This window comes from Triturus cristatus, chromosome 1_2 (genome assembly GCF_964204655.1).
Source record: "Triturus cristatus chromosome 1_2, aTriCri1.1, whole genome shotgun sequence".
NCBI lineage: Eukaryota > Metazoa > Chordata > Amphibia > Caudata > Salamandridae > Triturus > Triturus cristatus.
The window spans coordinates 726,682,346-726,701,150 of NC_140580.1; the positions used below are offsets into that span (position 1 = coordinate 726,682,346).

The following is an 18,805-nucleotide window of genomic DNA, read 5'->3' on the forward strand; positions in this document are numbered from 1 at the left end:
GCCAGGATTGTATCGGATGTTCGGGGCAATTCCGCTGGTTGCTAACACAGCACACTCAGCCTGCTGCCATCTTCCGCGGCTGCTAGCCACGCCCCCTTTTTATTTTACGGTTGATGCAAGTGTTCTGTGTACACGTGTTACCTAGTTTTGTTACCAATAAAGTGAGATGTGTGGTGTGCGAGCTGTATGTGGTGTGCGAGCTGGTTGAATGTGTGGTGAGTGTGTGATGTCTGCTTGTTGGATAGATTATGGAAATTTGTAGTGTGGTTGGAATGGTGTATGTGTGGAAGTGGAATGCGTGGCAGTTGGAAAATGGAATCTGCTTCAGCGACTCGTGTGTGTTACTCCTGTACCTGTATAAGTTAAGATATAAAGAAAGTGGAACCTACCTTCTCCTGCTGTGGTGATGTTTAGCACATCTCAACACGGTAGTTTTTAAAACTTGTCTGTGTATTCCCTGCAATTAGGTCCTCCACTCTGTCCTTGTGCAACATGGAAATCACATGCATGCTTAGCCTATCGATGTGTAGTACAATGAAGATAAGTAGATGTGCTGTGCTTGACTGTGCAGCCCCAGAATACTTTTTGGGTCTACTGTGTGTGAGTGGTACCTGCGATTGGAGAGAGCCTTCTAGTCAGCAGTGTGCAATGCAGTACTTCTCCAAAACATTTGTCACATCCATTGTAGACTATAGGGGGTGAAGAATAGGAAACAGGTTCACGCTGAAGTGTAAGTGTCATGCTCACTTCCTGCTCTACTCTTTCCCAGGTGGAGAAGCAGGGGCGGATTCCACATTAGGGCTCTGAGGCTGCGCCCCCCTGAAATATTTCCTTCACATTCCTTTACAAATATTTAATAGATCGATTTATTTAGAGATACAATCGTATATCTAAACAAATCCATGTATTTAAGTCTGGGCTGTCTGTCCCAGGCTGCCTGTCCCGACTCGCTCTGAAGCAAGAGACAGAAGCCAGGCAGTAAATCAACTTTCTGAACTGTGACGCATGACTCAGGGCTTACTGTTCTAAAGCCCTTCCTAATGAATCAATGCCATTGTAGTCTATGGCAGCATCCACTATAGGCCAGTGACGCTTTTAGCATCAAGGTTTTGGGTACTGGAGTCTCGCCCCTGAATGAGAGCAGCCATCTGTCATTCACAGGCCTAGATCCCACCCTTTCCCATTTGTCACGAAAGAGTGGATGCAAGCATGTGTGTTTTTGTGCCCTGTCCTCGGTTATGGTAAGTGTTAGAATGCTACTCGTCTGTTATGTATATTGTTCTGAGACACCTCGCCACCCTAACATCCCCCACTGTGACACCCTAGGCCCTGGCTCCATGTCGCTGGCACCATTAGAAGGGGAGCTGCTGCATTTGTTCCCCCGCGAAATGGATTCAAAAGATGAGCAGTCCAGTGTTCTTATTCCCTTGTGAAGTTGATCCAAATATCCTAGTCAAGCGCATAGTGCGAGAGATGTGCTTACAGTAGACAGTTATCTGCTGTATGTCATTAAAACTGGCCCTATCTTCATGCCCTTAACAACATTAATGTCAAAGACATGGATTGATTTACAAACAATGAGTGTTAAAAACGTTAAGAATATACATGTCAGCAATTTAGTTCCTCTCTTATTTCAAGTTTTACTTAGTCTTGCCTTCTTCAAAAGTTAGCTATTTAATCATGTTGTGTTGCTTCCTGTATTTTTTTTCTGTGCATACTTTGAACTGTGCAGGGGCTTTGATTGAGAGCTCTGACGCTGAAGCCAAAGCAATGTGCCTGTTGCTAAAACACGGCAATAATGGGACAAAGAGAAAGAGAGACTCTCTCACTCTCCCTCTTCTTTCCATACAACAGGACATCCTTGCACACAACAAAACCAGTATATACTGAACCTAAACACAGGTGGAAGGCAGATCCAGCAGGCATCCCTCTTAACAGCTGACAGCTCCTGGGTTGAATGCTGCTGATTTAAAATAACATGTTGAGTGCAAACCTGAGAGTGAATAACCGGCATCCGCACTGTGCGTTCTCATTGACGGCCGGCATGGCTCGTGGGTGGTGAGGCGGGCGCAGGGGGTGGGTGCAATTTAAACATTTAAAAAAGTAAAATAAACACTTTCCTTGGTTGCTGGGTTCCGCGTCACTGCTGCTGCTCTCCTCCATCGGACTCCAGGAACAGGAAGCACAGCCAGGCTCGTGCAGTGCAGCATTGTGATTGTTCTGAGCGTCGGGGGTTGGACGCTCAGCCAGGGAATGGCGGCCTGGGCATGTTCTCCACGCATGCTGTAATGCAGCCTGCGTGGAAAGTGCACATGACTGTTTGTCCGGTCCCAGAGGGCCGGCTAAACAGTCATGTGCACTTTGGAGTATGCAAAACATTCCTCCCCTGCCCTGCTCCGAGAGCAGAGCAGCCCCACCCGCCCGCAAAGCAGCATGGAAACATAAAATGATTATAACTCAACGTTATCATTTTTTGTTTCGTTTATTTCCTTTGCTTAAAAACAGTGGAGCGCCGCTCCTCCGCCATAGCGGAGGAGCCCCCTCTCTGTAGGCCCCTCGTTAGATATTGAGAGTTTTAAAAATGAACATTAATTGATTTCCTAACTCCATCTCAACTACTTCTCTTTTACAAAATGAATTTGACTTTCTGAAAGTTACTTTTAGAAGGCCTTCTGCTTGTCCTTTGACACCTTCAACATTAATTAGATTTTCTAGCAGATCTGTAAATTTCACAATGTCTAATAATATTCATTTTTTGATACTCTGATTCAAAACATTCATAACCACCTACTTTACATATTCCTAACGCACTGGAATTGTAGATATCAATATATTGAGATTCCCACAGCGTTTGTAATGGACGTCCATGAATAAATGTGTGCATACATTGAATTCTTATGATAATGTTTGTTTATTTTATAGGGTATATTTTACATAAATATTTATCAGGTGACCTACATTTGTGATCTGCTTTCCAGTATACAGTTATTCTGGCTGGGCCGTATAGTTAGAAATTAGCTCACCTGGTCTCTTGAGTCCGGATGTAGAGAAATTCAGTTAAGAGCACCTTTGACCTCGCCTCCATTGAATTTTAGATTCAATATCTCCCTTCATGTTCAAGACTGTACAGCGCCTGGTAGCTGAAGTATTTTTATCTACGGCTTTTAAATCTAAAGCTTTCCAGTTGGTTAAAAACACAACACGGGGCATAACATTTAGATTATGCAGATACACGTATTCCATTTGCAAGTACACTTTGGAAAAATGCTCTAACAGCTGCACATTGATCAGACTTGTTCCTGTGGCCCAGTGCACGTTCTCTCATGTTCCGAAATAGCACCCAACAAGGACAGGACGTTTGGTTGGGTCTATGTGCTAAAAGATGAACTAGGGGCCCAGTAAGGGGATTATGGTATGGAAATGTACCTGTTAACCTAGTCTCGGCAAACTCCCTTCACTCATGGCTGCCTATGGTTTTGTGTCAGATGTTAGTGCTTTGTAACCTGTGTGCTCTTGTAGCTAAGTCAGCTTAGGGGGATGCATCCAAAAGTACTTACTAGGCACTATTGACTGCCCCTCCCCCCCCCAAAAAGCTTGCTGAGACTGGTGCCGACGTCCTGGGGTGTGTTTTTGCGCCCCTTAATAGACTAAGACAGCACAAAGCTTTAGAAAGCAAGCTGGAATACCACTATTTACAGTGGTTTTCAGCTCGTTTTCCCTGCCACCTTGTGATATCGGCTGCTCGCCGGCGACCGTGTGATGGGAGCCGATATCGTGTGTCACGGTGGCACCGTGTGAGTTGGCAGATATGGGGTTATCTGTCACTGGTGAGGATTTACCTGCCAAGGATGGGAGCATTTTGAAACAGCGAGCCGATCAATGACTAAGAGTACATTTGTCGTCTTTTCATGTTTCATACAGTCAGTGCTTTAAATGGGCCGGTACTCACCGGTACTGAGTACCGGCACTTCTGTAGTAGGGGATCTCTGTTATAGTCATAATCTAGTGAATAGTCCCGCCCATGTGCGTTGACCCCGGAGCAATAAAAAATAATCTCTAAAAGGTGACAAATCATGCAGACCTGCATACACCTTTAAGAGAGAATTTAATTTAAAGACAGATAATGCAGCCCATACCCACAGGCTACACTGTCCAGTACTTCAACTAGAATTCCACCAACATCCACAAACAGCACTGCCTGTCTAGTTTTTCTCCCCAAAGGAAAAAACCCTGCCTCTACCAACAAAAGCCTCTGGAATGATAGAGAGGAAGGAGTGGACAGACAAGCCCCATAGGCTGCCATTATGTGGCTTAAAACAGGATACTGTGCCTTTAAGAAAACTTTCCAGGTTTCCAGAACTTTCCCCAGTATCCCAGAATGCCCAGCAGGTCCCATTTACTTTCAGTTCTTTTTTCCGGCTCCTGCTAGCAGGACCCTGGAGCATTGAGCTCTCCCCTTTTCAAGGTTTTTTTTTGTGGAGATTTTATCAATTTTTGTCACTTTTTGCAAGTGCTTAGTAGCTGGTACTGTCAACATGCCTGGCTTGTTCGACAAGTGCCCGGAATGTGGTAGAAAGAAGGCTAAAACTGATCCACACGAGGTGTGTGTAGGTTGCCTTCCCCAGTCCCACGTGCCTGAAGGCTGTACCATCTGCCACTCGTTCTCAGCCAGGACCCTGAGGGACAGAATGAAAATCAGGCTTCAAGTTCTGGAGGAGAGAAGACTGAAGGCACCAGGTGAGGCCTCTGGGGGGCTCCCCAGGGGCAGGAAGACCAGTAAGCGCTCCCACTCCCCGTCGACGTCGAGGGCGTCGACGGCGATGTCGAGGAGGATGATCACCGTCTGTTCGCCGTCTCCCCAGGGCTCTGGGGAGAAGCGGCGTCGACGATCGACGTCGAGGGACCTGAATAGGCTGCCGTCGACTACATCGGCATCGTCGGCGACGCCGCCGTCTTCGGCGCCGTCCAGCAGTCGGCGTCGAGATCGGACCCGGCGTCGGCGCTCGCCGTCGAGGGGAGATCGCCGTTCGCCGTCGATGAAGAGGAGACGGTCGACGTCGCCGCCGAAGAGGAGATCGACGTCGAGACGCTCGAGGTCGAGGAGATCGCCGTCGAGGCACAGGTCGCCGTCGAGGCACAGGTCGCCGTCGAGGCGAAGGTCGCCGTCGAGGAGAAGATCGACGTCGAGGAGAAGATCGACGTCGAGGAAGAGAGAGTCACCGGAATCGGTGTACTCTGTGGTGTATACGCCTCCTCGGATGCCTCAGTCACCGCCTCCTCTCCCACCTCCGCCGACTCCTCCTCCACCACCACCACCAACGCCGCCTCCTCCACCTCCACCACCGCCACCTCCACCGCCACCACCGCCTCCACAGCCGCGGACACTGCCTCCGCCGCCCCCACCTCGGTAGCTGCCACGCACTCCAGTGGGACCGCCGCCGGTTCCCCCGCGGTCGGTTTCCCTTCCGAGGTACCCGACTCCGCCGCAGGGGACCCCGAAGCCACGACACCCGCGGTCCCCGGGACCGGCTAGACCGGCGGACAGGCCGAGGCCAAAGAGGTCGCGCTCCTGCTCTCACAGGAGGAGAAGGTCACGGAGCCGTGGACGGTTATCGTCGGACTCAGGACGACGCCGTAGGAGGCACAGGTCCAGGTCGCACACGCGCTCCTCGACCAGAGACTTTTCCCCGACGCTGTCGGACTCACCGGGGACTAGGGTGTCTCCGGTGGACGATTTGGTCTCTTTCCAAGAGGTGCTGTTGAGAGGGGCAGCAAAGTTGGGTATCACGGTGACGGTTCCAACACCCACGACGTCCGTGATATTTGAGACACTTCATAAGAAACATATGTCTCGCCCTCTACTGCCTCTTGTACCAGGACTGGTGGAACCCGCGTTGGAGCTGTTCCTCACTCCCGCGATGACGAAGGCCGCCCCCTCCAGGCTCATGAAAAAGTATAGGGCCCCGGAGTCGGACCCTACCTTTTTGAGAGTGGACCCGAAGCCGGATTCGGTCATCGTGACGGCGGCGAGGAAACAACATGTGACCGCCCCTTCGTCGACGGTCCCGCCTGACAAGGAAAGCCGCTGGCTGGACTCTGCGGGCAGGAAGGTGTGTGGGACCGCCGCCACCACCATGAAGGCGGCGAGTGCAGGGGCTTTGTTGGGCCGTTACGACCGGGCCCTGTGGGAGTCCCTGCAGCAGTATGCGGACCTGCTGCCCCGGGACAAGAAGGAGGACTTCTTGGAGATGGTGCGCGAAGGCATGCTGGTTTCTAATCAGGTGATCGGCGCAGCGGCGGATGTATCCTTGCTGGCCGCCCACGCCTACTGTCATGGCGTCCACCAGAGGCGGCATTCGTGGCTGCGCCTGACGTCCCTCAAGCCAGAGGCGCAGCAAAGAGTGGCCAACCTGCCCTTCTCGGGGGAAACCCTGTTCGGGAAACATGCGGACGATGAGATGGCCCGCATGAAGGCGGAGGCGGAAACCCTGACGGCCGTTGGGTTGGAGAAGGCCGAGAAGAAGAAGCGCCCGTTCCAGAGGCGGTTCGGGTCTTCGGGCAGAGGGCGTGGGCAGGGTTCGGGACAGCAGCAGCAACAACAGCAGCAGTTCCGCAAGCCCTTCCAGAAGCGCCAGAGGGGTAGAGGAGGCCAGCAGGCTACTACCACTACCAAGGGCCCGGCCGGGTCTCGGCCCTGAGCGGCTACTTCCCCCTCAACCGTTACCCACTCCAGTGGGGGGAAGCATTCAATTTTTTCCGGCAGAGTGGAGAAAAATTACTCAGGACAAGTGGGTGCTGAATATTGTTTGCAATGGATACAGTCTTCGGTTTATCAGCCCGCCTCCAGCGATTCCGCCGGTCAGCTCTCGATTCCAGCTGAGAGAGCTCCAGGCGGAGGCAGACATCTTGTTGAGAAAAAAGGCGGTAGAAGAAGTACCTCTGTCTCAAAGGGGAAGAGGTCTGTACTCTCGGTTCTTCCTCGTTCGCAAGAAGGACAAGAACGAGTTCAGGCCCATTCTGGATTTGCGACAGGCAAACAAATGGATTCGCAGAGAGAAGTTTCGCATGCTATCGTTGCACCAGATTTACCCTCAGCTGCAACGGGGAGACTGGCTCTGTGCCATAGATCTACAGGATGCGTACTTCCATGTGCCCATAGCAAGGAAGCACAGGAAGTTCCTGCGATTCCAAGTCGGCGCCAATCACTATCAATACACAGTACTGCCATTCGGGCTAAAGTCTGCTCCCAGGACCTTCTCGAAGTGCATGGCGGTGGTGGCGGCACACCTGCGGAGGAACAAGGTGTTTGTCTACCCGTATCTGGACGATTGGCTGATCAAGGCTTCATCCTTCTCGGAAGCACAAGATCACTTCCGATGGACGTGCACTATCTTACACAAGCTGGGGTTACACGTCAACATGTCCAAATCGGTCACGACTCCGGTCCAGTGCATACAGTACCTGGGGGCCTCCATCGATACGCGGTCAGCAAGCGTGTCTCCTTCGGAAGGCTCAGGACCTCAGGACTGCTCCATCGACGACAGTGAGGAAGGTGTCTTCTCTACTGGGATCGATGGCCTCCTGTATCTTCCTCACGCCTCACGCACGGCTTCACATGAGACCACTGCAGGAGTGCTTGGAGGATCAGTGGGATCAGAGGACAGGCTCTTGGGACGACAAGATACGACTGTCGCAGCATGCTCTTCAGTCTCTGAAGTGGTGGTGTTCGGCGGAAAACCTCCTCAAGGGGGTTCCCTTCCACAAGGGCATTCCCACGACGAGTGTAGTGACGGATGCTTCTCTCCAGGGCTGGGGAGCGCATTCCGGGGACTTGCAGATTCAAGGAAAGTGGTCTCCTTTGGAATCGACGTACCACATCAATTTCCTGGAACTCAGATCTGTCTTCCTGGCACTGAAGGCCTTCCTTCCGTCCTTCCAGACCACCTCGCTGCTGATACAGACGGACAATACAACCACTATGTATTACCTCAACAAGCAGGGGGGGTCGAGATCGCGCACTCTGTCGCAGGAGGCGCAGGCGATCTGGCGCTGGCTGCTGGCCCGAGGACTGACGATTACGGCCACGCATCTGCCAGGGGTGCAGAATGCTCAGGCGGATGCCTTGAGCAGGCTGATTCAGGAAAACCACGAATGGGTCATAAACGACGAAGTACTAGGAGAAGTCTTCGCAAGGTGGGGGACTCCAGACGTAGATCTGTTCGCCACCGCCGAAAACAGCAAATGCCGAGACTTCGCATCCAGGTACTACCAGCGGGGGACGCTGGGGAATGCGCTATGGATCGATTGGTCGAACAGCTTTCTGTACGCTTTTCCACCAATTCCCCTGATTCCGGCGGTGCTCATCAAGCTGTCCCAGTCCAGGGCGCGGATGATCCTGATCGCCCCGGAGTGGCCCAGGCAGTGATGGTTCACGGACCTTCTTCACCGGTCTCTCCTTCCTCACATGCGGTTGCGGTGCAGGCCGGACCTTCTCACGAAGTTCGGGGGGCGGATGGTGCACCCCAACCTCTCGTCTTTGAGTTTGGCGGCATGGCTCCTGAAATAGTGCAACATGGCCATCTGAATCTACCAGACGATTGTATGGACATTCTGAAGGAGTCTAAGCGACCTTCCACTAGGACATCCTATGCTTACAAGTGGAAGAGGTTCTGTATCTGGTGTAAGTCCAAGAACTTTGATCCGACAACATGTAAGGAAGATGTCATCCTTCCATACCTTTTACATCTGGCGCAGTCTGGCCTTAATTTCCATTCCATTAAGGTTCATTTGGCTGCTTTGACTGCTTACAGGAAATGCCCTTCACAGACTTCCTTCTTTCAGATCCCTGTGGTCAAGGATTTTTTGGAAGGCTTGAAGAAAGTGTTTCCTCCCGTCAGACTTCCCTCGCCTTCCTGGGACCTGAATGTGGTGCTGTCCAGACTGATGAAGGAGCCTTTTAAACCCATTCACAAGGCTTCATTGCAGCACCTATCCTGGAAGGCGGCGTTCCTAGTGGCCATTACATCGGCCCGCAGGGTGAGTGAACTTCAGGCATTATGTTGTCAAGAACCTTATACTGTATTTCATGCTGCTAAGGTTGTGATGCGTACTCACCCTAAATTTCTTCCTAAGGTTATCTCTGATTTTCATGTCAACCAGACCATAACTTTACCTACGTTCTTTCAGAATCCCTCTTCGCCAGCGGAAAGGTCTCTCCATTCCCTGGATGTTCGGAGGGTGTTGAAATTTTATCTGGATAAGACCAAGGATATTCGTAGGTCTGACCAATTGTTTGTTAATTATGGCTCAGTCAGGACTGGTCTTGCGACCTCTAAGCAGTCCATTTCTCGGTGGATTGTGTCCTGCATACAATTGTGTTATCAAAAGGCTAATAAGACCTTAGGGGGTAAACCTAAGGCTCATTCCACCAGGGGCAAAGCTGCCACGACGGCTTTGCTGCGTAATGTTCCGATTGCGGAAATCTGCAAGGCGGCCACTTGGAAGTCGGTCCATACCTTTGCTGCGCATTACTGTCTGGACACGGATGCCAGGGCAGATGCTCAGGTTGGGCAGGCTTCGCTGCGAAATTTGTTCGCACAGTAGTGGTAGTGTCTTGTGTGTTCTCCACCGCTTTTGTTGTGTGGGGATGGGCTTGCCATTCTATTCACTAGATTATGACTATACACAGAGATCCCCTACTACAGAAGGAGTAGTTTCTTTTCTGTAACTCCAGTTCTGTAGTAGGGGTATCTCTGTTATAGTCATAAGCGCCCGCCCTCCTCCCCGGTGGAGAGATACTTATTCATATGTAGAATGCTACAGGTCTGGCGTGCTACGCCTTCAAAAAGAACTGAAAGTAAATGGGACCTGCTGGGCATTCTGGGATACTGGGGAAAGTTCTGGAAACCTGGAAAGTTTTCTTAAAGGCACAGTATCCTGTTTTAAGCCACATAATGGCAGCCTATGGGGCTTGTCTGTCCACTCCTTCCTCTCTATCATTCCAGAGGCTTTTGTTGGTAGAGGCAGGGTTTTTTCCTTTGGGGAGAAAAACTAGACAGGCAGTGCTGTTTGTGGATGTTGGTGGAATTCTAGTTGAAGTACTGGACAGTGTAGCCTGTGGGTATGGGCTGCATTATCTGTCTTTAAATTAAATTCTCTCTTAAAGGTGTATGCAGGTCTGCATGATTTGTCACCTTTTAGAGATTATTTTTTATTGCTCCGGGGTCCACGCACATGGGCGGGACTATTCACTAGATTATGACTATAACAGAGATACCCCTACTACAGAACTGGAGTTACAGAAAAGAAACTACTCCTTCTCTATGGCCGTGGAGAGTACCAGTACTCATGGAGGGTAGGCGCATTGGCCTCTAGTGGTGGTAGCCTGTCTCTTTGTTCAGCCAAATCGCTTTTAAAGCCCTGAGCTGAGCCCCCGCTGAACTTTTCAGCGTGGACTCATTTGCATGATATCCCAGTGTTTGCCGTCATGCTGTGTTGCAAGGAATCGAGGCAGCCCAGTGACAGCACAATGAGAAAAGCCGTGGGAGGTTAAAAGGGCTTTAATCCTATCTGATTCTTTTGTGTGAGTGTCTGCTTATGTGGGTCTGTTTGCCTGCTTGTGTGTGCGTGTTTTTGTGAGAGAAATATTACAAAATAAGGAAAGGTTAAAATATCACTGTTTGACATTTTGTATAAAAAATTAACCTGATTTGTTTATAGAAGGACATTTCTCGTGTGTACTGCAACTAGTATATAACCCAATAAACTTCGCATGTCTTGCCTTTAGCCCCGCCTCTAGCCCCGCCCACTCGCCACATTTAAATGAGTACCTGCACTATTTTTTTCCCATTTAAAGCACTGCATACAGTTCACCTTTACTTTGTGAACCACATCATGCTTCCTTTAGAACCGAAGATAGAAAAGAATGAACCTTTTCTTTGCTTTGCAGGGAGAGCTACGCTGCACAGGGGCAGGACCCATTGAACTGTTTGATTTTGTAACTAACAGCAGATCAGAACATCGTGGAAAAGTGGCGGCCTTCATGCCTCTTGGATTAATGGCACATGGCGGAGCGGATTACTATTTCATTGAGAACTTCACGGCGGCTGTAGCTGTAAGTGCTGGGATCTTGAAGCATGTGTCGTCTTTGGATCATCAATGTTCTTATTGGAATACATGTTGTATGAAAGTACCCTCATTCCCTTTGAGCAGGTTTTCATGTGAGGCATTCATATTATCGAGGAACGCTTGGTGTAGCCATACTATAGTGGCACTGGGTTCCCATGTTTGTGTTATCTAACCTTCTCTGGATCATATGTCCGGGTTGGTGCCGACTCATACAGCAGTGGGGTAGGATCATGAACCAGTGTGCGGAAGTACATGCAGGACATGAGCAGTCTGAAACATTCCTACTCTACGCTCCTGAAGCTTTGTTGTAGTTGCTCTATTGTCGTTCAGCTGTAAAGAACCAACCTTCCCTCAATATGGTCTCAGCGATTACACTTCACACCAGGATCCCTGGGAAGAGGTGACCAACTTGCAGAGCAATGTCCTGTTTTCCTTTTTGCACTCTAGCACCCCTTTCATCGCCCTGGCGTGCCACTAAACCGGTCATCTATTGAACCCATAGGTTTTGCTGCGATAGAAACCAGGCCCACAGTGGCTCATTGTTAAGACTTTCCCACAGCTGCTGGTTCGGGTTCTGGGATGACACGTCCTGGTCTAGTTGTCTTCTGTCCGGCCCACTTGTTATTCTCTGGGCTGGATTCCTGCAACTGCGTGGTGTGCAGCACGGTGGCCTCGGACGGGGACTTATTAGTGTTAGCGCCGAGCCTTGAGAATGTAAGTTCACAGCCATATCCTACAATGATCAGTGTTACTATGGCACAATGTTGGGGGACCTTGTGTACAGTGCAGCTTCAGGTTTTGATAGCTAACAAGTGTCTGTATGTCCGTCCCATCTGGATGCCGTGTCTCTGATCCATCGCAGGTTGTCTAACTGCTGAGAAATTTGTGGTCACAGCCCCTCCTTTGGCCTCAAGAATAGGAGAGTCCAGGCTCATTTTTCATCCATGATGGCGGTTTCTGGTGGGGTGTTCTGTGGCACCTTCTTGCAGGAACGCATCAGGGCAGGGGTGGCTGGTTGTGCCTCTTTGGTGGTGTTGCCATTCTGGCTGCCCCTTGGTCAGCTATGACTGGGGATTGATGTCCCCTGCTGGTTCATCTCAAAACATATTGATGATGATAGTGGAAACTATTCAGACCTGGGACGATAATGCACTTAGCACAAACTGAAACCACAATGTCTCTTGGCCACCTCCCTCGTGTGATTTGTCAAAAGTTGGAGATGGTCTCATCCCAACTTTGCCTTGACAGCTCCTGAGGCGGAAGCCGGGAGACACTCGCCGAAAATAACCTTAGCACAGAAATTTTAAACTGTTTTAATTGTGTGAACTCACCTGATCTTGAGCACTCCCCCCCTCCTTCATCACCAAAGTCGCACCGCGCAGCCGACTTGAACGCTGCCGCGGCGCTTTGGGAAATCTTGTAGCCGCCATTAGAGGGAAGTGAGGCCACGCCCACCTTCAGAGGCCACGCCCCCCTCCCACCTATACAAAATGTGCCTCAACCGGACGCGCAGCGGACGCGCACAGCGGGCGTGCCGGCGGCGCGCCAAAGGTAAGCCCGTCTGTGCCCGTCCGGGCCCAGCCGGCCCTAGGCCCAGACTCTATGCCCAAACCCACCAGCGATCGCTATAGCTACACCCAAGGAAACCTCCTCTCACTCAATCCCATGAAAAACGCAATCTGTATCTACACCTATAATGGGGAGAAAACCTTTATCAACTGCGATCTATGTAACTCAGCCCACACCACGGTGGGACGTCATGCCCTGCAACTGGCCCTCCTGAACTGCCGGTCTCTCCCGAAACATTCCCTAGAGATAAACCTCCTTATACAGGACCATACGATTGACATTCTGTTCCTCACGGAAACATGGCTAACCCCTAACTCAGAATCCGACATCTTCAGCACCCTTCCCCAAGGCTACCTAATCTATTCTCAGAACATACCCCACGGCAGAGGAGGTGGCCTTGCAATAATATATAGGGAGCAGTACGTTTGCAGAGCAAAAAACGGGACCATCGAAGACTGCGAGAGCTGCCATTTCGCTTTACAAATCTCACCCACAGTCACCCTATCCGGCTTACTCATATACCGCCCACCTGGGGTCCCGACCAAGTTCTCCAGCGCCCTTATAGAAACCGTCACTTCAATGGCAACTTCATCCCCCAACTTCATAATCTTGGGAGATCTCAATCTCCACTTTCGAGACCCCAAGGATTTGACAGTGTCCGATCTCCTGCTCTACCTCACTTCATACGATTTAAGATTAGTGAACTCAGAGGCTACGCATGACAAAGGTCACCTTCTTGATCCCATTTTCACCAACATCAACGACCTTAAAACCACACCCCCCCTCCCACTCCCGTGGACAGACCACTTCCTGGTCCCTATCTCTTGGCAATCCAGCGCCCCGCCACCTCAACCCCTCAAAACTCGGGTCACGGATAGACCCTGGTCCAAACTCTCGACTGAAGACTGGTCCGCCAGGCTTACGCAGTCTTTTCCCCCCCCCCGGCACTAGATCCAGCAACCGCTGATACGCAATTCAAAATCTGGCTCACCCACTCACTCGACTCTCTTCTTCCTAAAAAAAGCACCCTGAAACTAGCCAAAAGAGCCAACCCAGCCCCTTGGTACACCCCAGAGCTAAAACTACTACGGAAAGAATGCAAAAAACTCGAGCGCTCCTGGAGGAAAGACGGAACTAAATCCAGAAAAGACACATTTCGCTCCTCCATGAGAACTTATAAAACTGCCTTGCGTAACACCAAAAGCCAATTCTTTGATGAGAGAATCAAAAAGTCCTCCAGCTCCGCTAGAGAAACCTTCCTCATTATGAAAGAGCTGCTCAAAGTGCCTGACCCTCCCCCAGTTCTTGACACCTCTGTGGACAAATGCCATATACTGGCAAAATATTTTGACGAAAAAATTCACAACATCCTCGCTACGCTGCCTCAAGTCATCCCAAGAACAGACGCTAACAGTCTACGCAAGTCTGGAACAGACTCAAATCCTCAGCCGGCCAAACTAGACACTCTCCTGGACACATTTGGCCCGGTAACAGTAGAAGAAGTTCTCAAAACGCTGGCCACGGTAAAAAGTGGTTCTCCCAGCGATCCGGTTCCCATTCGCATCCTAAAAACGGTGGCATCCACAATCGCCACTCCCCTTACTGACCTCATTAATTCCTCTATGTGTCAGGGAACGGTCCCTCCCGGCTGGAAGGCTGCCGTCGTTAAAGCCCTTCTCAAAAAAACGCTCCTAGATCCTTCGGACCTGGCCAACTACAGGCCAATCTCCCTTCTACCCGGAATCAGCAAGATTACGGAAAAATTAGTTAACAAAAAACTCTCCCATTTCTTGGAGACTAACAACCTTCTCCGGAAATCTCAGACTGGATTTCGCCCTGGACAGGGCACGGACACCGCCCTCCTAGCTGTGGTGGAGGAGGCCAGATGCATTCTGGATGCAGGAGGATCAGTGGCAGTGATCCTCCTGGACCTCAGTGCGGCCTTCGACACTGTTAACCACCAGGTCCTCATCCAGCGACTTAATGACATTGGGGTGGTAGGAACTGCTTTGTCATGGCTCACGTCATTCCTAAACAACCGTATCTTCCAGGTTTGGGAGAGTAACATCCGCTCCACGGCGATTCCCCTCCAGTGCGGAGTACCGCAGGGCTCCTCCCTTAGCCCAACTTTATTTAATGTCTACATGTCCCCACTGGAGGAGGTGGTCGCCCCGTTTGGACTAAAAATCATTAGTTACGCCGACGACACCCAATTGGTCGTCTCACTATCCCAACCTGACCAAGGACCGTCCAATCTTCACACCTGCCTTTCTGAAATCTTCATCTGGATGAGTGAATCAGCCCTAAAACTCAATGGGTCCAAGACGGAGGTCATGCTCCTTGGGCATAAAGGGTCCACCCTTCCCCTGAACATCTGGCCCACATGCCTGGGAGAGCCCCCCTCTCCCAAAGAGGAGATCAAGAGTCTAGGGATCTGGATGGAAAAGAACCTGTCCTTTAAAACTCAAGCTAAAAAAACTGCGGGTATTTGCTTCGGCCTTCTCAGATCAGTCCGTAAAATTCTGCCCCTTCTCCCGCAAGCCTCCCGGAAGTTGCTCATCCAAGGACTGATCCTCTCCAGACTGGATCATAACAACGCCATCTTCCTGGGAACACCCGAATCCACCCTTAACAAACTACAACAAATTCAGAACGCCGCAGCCCGGCTTCTCACGAACACCCCGGCTAGAACATCTGCCAAACCAGCTTTGAAACTCCTGCACTGGCTCCCAATAAGAGAAATGATAAAAATCAAATCCCTCTGTCTGGCACACAAACTTCTGCAGGACAAGGGCCCCCCCATCCTCAAAAACATAGTCACGCCCTACAAAGCCAATAGGCCTCTCCGCTCGGATCATGAGCATCTCATCACAGTGCACAGAGTAAAAAAGGCACGCACAGGAGGTCGGCGATTCTCGGTGAACACGGCTAGACTGTGGAACGCCCTACCTCCCAAACTCAGGAGCGAATCCTGTCATCTCCGCTTCAGAAAACTCTTGAAAACCCACCTCTTCCCCTGATCCCCTCTCTCCATGGTTACCACCTCTGAATCGGCTGTCTTGGTTTTTTAGCGCTGGGATGCTTCCGGGTTACTACGCGCTCTAAAAAACCCACATTCATTCATTCATTCATCCCACACCCTTCTCTCTCACACTCACTCACGCACTCCCCAACCACCCCTATCACAGATGGGAATCGTATTGTGTATAGTTGTAATACAGGGTAAATAAACTGGTATGGCTCAATACCATTGAGTGTGAGTTATTGCTAATGGTACTTAAAATAGGGGTTCTGGTTCCTGATATCCAGGTGTGGGTATTAAATAACATATTATAATGATGTTTGTAAATGTCAGTAAGCCCTAACAATAGTTCTGCACAAAGGTTAAGGATCTTAGCCCACTCTTGTGCTGGTCAGTGCCTATTAGGGTCCGCATATCCCGGCTTTTTATCTCTAAAATAACTTGTTTTCTTTGTTTTAATATCCCCTGAAACTCCACTATTAAAGGGATACCTGGAGCTTCCGGAGGATTTTTAATCTTTGAAACTCCCTGGCCTATTCTTTTAAGTGCTCCCTGAGATATGGTCGAGCCCACCCTGACCATTAGGAGTCAGGGTGAACCCGATGATGAATCATGTCACTACTAGAGTGTGTGAGGGTTATTTAACAAAAAGGAATTGCTCCCACTCTCGCAATTAAACTAGTGATATATCTCCAAAAGAGAATAGTGCCCAACATATAGTGCAATATGAAGTATATTAGTACACGCATAACCTGTGCATAAGCCACTGGGTCAGAAAAAGTGGGAAATAGAGATGGGCAGAATACTTTCTAATAAAGAGTTGGAAGACCTACATCGTAGACCCAGAATGACCTCAAGAAGCATACAGGGTGAAGTTAAGTACATATTGTTGCCACACTCCAGAGAAAATGCGGATGGAATCCCAACAAAATCAGGTCTCAGGTACTTTGTTCCACCTACTCTGGCACTGCCTGAACCATACTGCACACTGGAATTAAGCACTAAATTATGTAGATGTGATTGTCAAAGTTCAAATCACTAGATCTACACAATATATATATATATATATATATATATATATATATATATATATATAATACTGGGCCTGCTTAACAAACACTCCTATCTTCTTTACACAGCAAAATGTAAACAGATTGCGTTCTCTGTGCAGCGAAACCGTTTATCACGGCCCTATGGGGAAGATATACAAGCCTTGAGTACAGGCATTGGCTGTATTGCCTATGGTAACTGTTGGGGATGGAAAATAACTAGGAACATAGAATGAAGTGGGGAATGTGAGCTGATTAGTCTGGGTTGCAAGGGGAGATGGTGATGGAAAGCCCAAAGCAGGAAAGGGGAGAAGGGGAAAATGTGTATCTGGTTCACCTTAAATCCATGCAATGCTGAACATTTGGACTTGTCATAAATGGATGACGTGGTTCTGGACCTAAAATGAGGAGGGCATTGGGAGTTGTAAATTGTTAAATCTCAGTTTCGTAAACAGGATCCACCTGTCAGCTAAAGAGCCATTTCTTAACAATTTCTAACTTTGACACCTGATAGAAAGATCAGCCATCCTCAGTCCCCCATCTAAAGAAGTTTGTAGCTTTTGGTTATGAATATTCAATGGAACCCATTGTACATATGAACCATGGTCACGCTGCAGGCAAAAGAGGCACACGCGGTGCGGATCCGTCACAGACATCAGCCGGCTGCAGGAGCCGCAAGCCTTGAAACCGGGCAACCCCGACGTGCACCAGTAGTCGAAGACTCAAAAACGGTGTTGACAAAAGTCGTCAAAAAATCAGTCGAAAAGTGACTGGAGGTACCGCTCTCTCTGGCTCTGCGCTTCTGGCATGAAAAGTTGTGTGCAGAACTGATGTCAGGGTGCAAGGGCGGCGTTTAAGTAGCTACAGCAACATCATCCTGGCGACCACGACTGCGACGACGAACGCGGAGCCGACCGATGCCACCTTTCGACATGCAGGGGTACTGCTGACGAAAAAATTTCCAGATCCAGTCTGATGCCTGGGGTAATTCTAAGTTAAGGAATCTATAACTAATCTATGTCGCTTACAGATATATCGTTAGCAAAGGTAAGTAACTTGTTTGTTAAAAGGCGCGCTCCTTCAAATAAGAAGCAGGGGGAGGAGGATAAGTCAGCCTAGGGAAAGAGCAATCTGAAGCCCACGGAACAGCTATTAAATAAATAAAGAAATAAAGGCGCGTGGGCATGTGAAAGGTGGGAGGGTCTGCTTTGGAGGGGGAACAAAGGAGGAAGCGCCCAAGCAGACTTATGCATCCGTGCAGCGGGAACAGAGCGTACCTAAAACTTTAAAAGAAATGCAAAGTAAGTTAGGAAGCGGGCACCATTAACGAAGCTGGCATCCATGCGTGCTGTGTCCCTTAATGATGTAAATAGTTCTCCGAACTGCTAATTAAAGCTCCAGAGTTAAGACACAGTAATAGGTCCAGTCCTCATGGGAGGTTACATATGAAGACAAGGCAGTACTAAGGAGGGACTAACAAGCCTATTAAGGAATCAAAAGCCAGCATTTAAGAAGGACAATGACACAAGCCAATGACAAATATGGACAGAGAGTGGGCGGAGCTTCAAGTACATACTCCAATACAGCATGGCTCGCAGAGCAGCGCATGCGCTGCCCAGGCTCGACCTAAAAACAGAGAACTTAATGTCATTTGCCCATCAGGAAAGTCATTGAGGAGCTTTGTCTCTAAAGAGATATAACCTCCGAGACTTAGCATTGCCTAATAATTCCATTTTATGACAGCAACTGAAGGAAATACTCTAAGGTCTTCCTTCCTATAGCGCCCTGGGCCCATCTGCAGATCAGTTAAATGGCAATTTAGGATTACAGTATGATGATCCATGCTAGCTTACTGGAAAGTTTAACCAAAAGGAAGAATGGTGATCTCCAGGTAGACACTATTGACAAATAAATGCAAACAGAGGGCACTTTGAAAAGCCATGTAAATCGTGACGTTCAGGGAGACACTGGTCAAATGGCTGTGCATATGTACAAGTAGTGTTCGGCTCATCAGGGATGGGGAGAGAGTCACACCTCC

The 18,805-nt window shown here is 49.5% G+C and overlaps 1 protein-coding gene across 11 annotated transcripts in view; it reads left to right on the forward strand.

Moving 5' to 3' along the window:
• LOC146867905 (uncharacterized) overlaps window positions 1-18,805 on the forward strand; it is a 1,103,481-nt gene that overhangs the window by 1,040,757 nt on the left and 43,919 nt on the right. For all 11 annotated transcript variants that reach the window (XM_085608614.1, XM_085608620.1, XM_085608616.1 and 8 more), the window contains one exon: window positions 10,949-11,113. In XM_085608614.1, coding sequence (XP_085464740.1) covers window positions 10,949-11,113 — 165 coding nt within the window. The remainder of the gene's footprint in view (window positions 1-10,948; window positions 11,114-18,805) is intronic.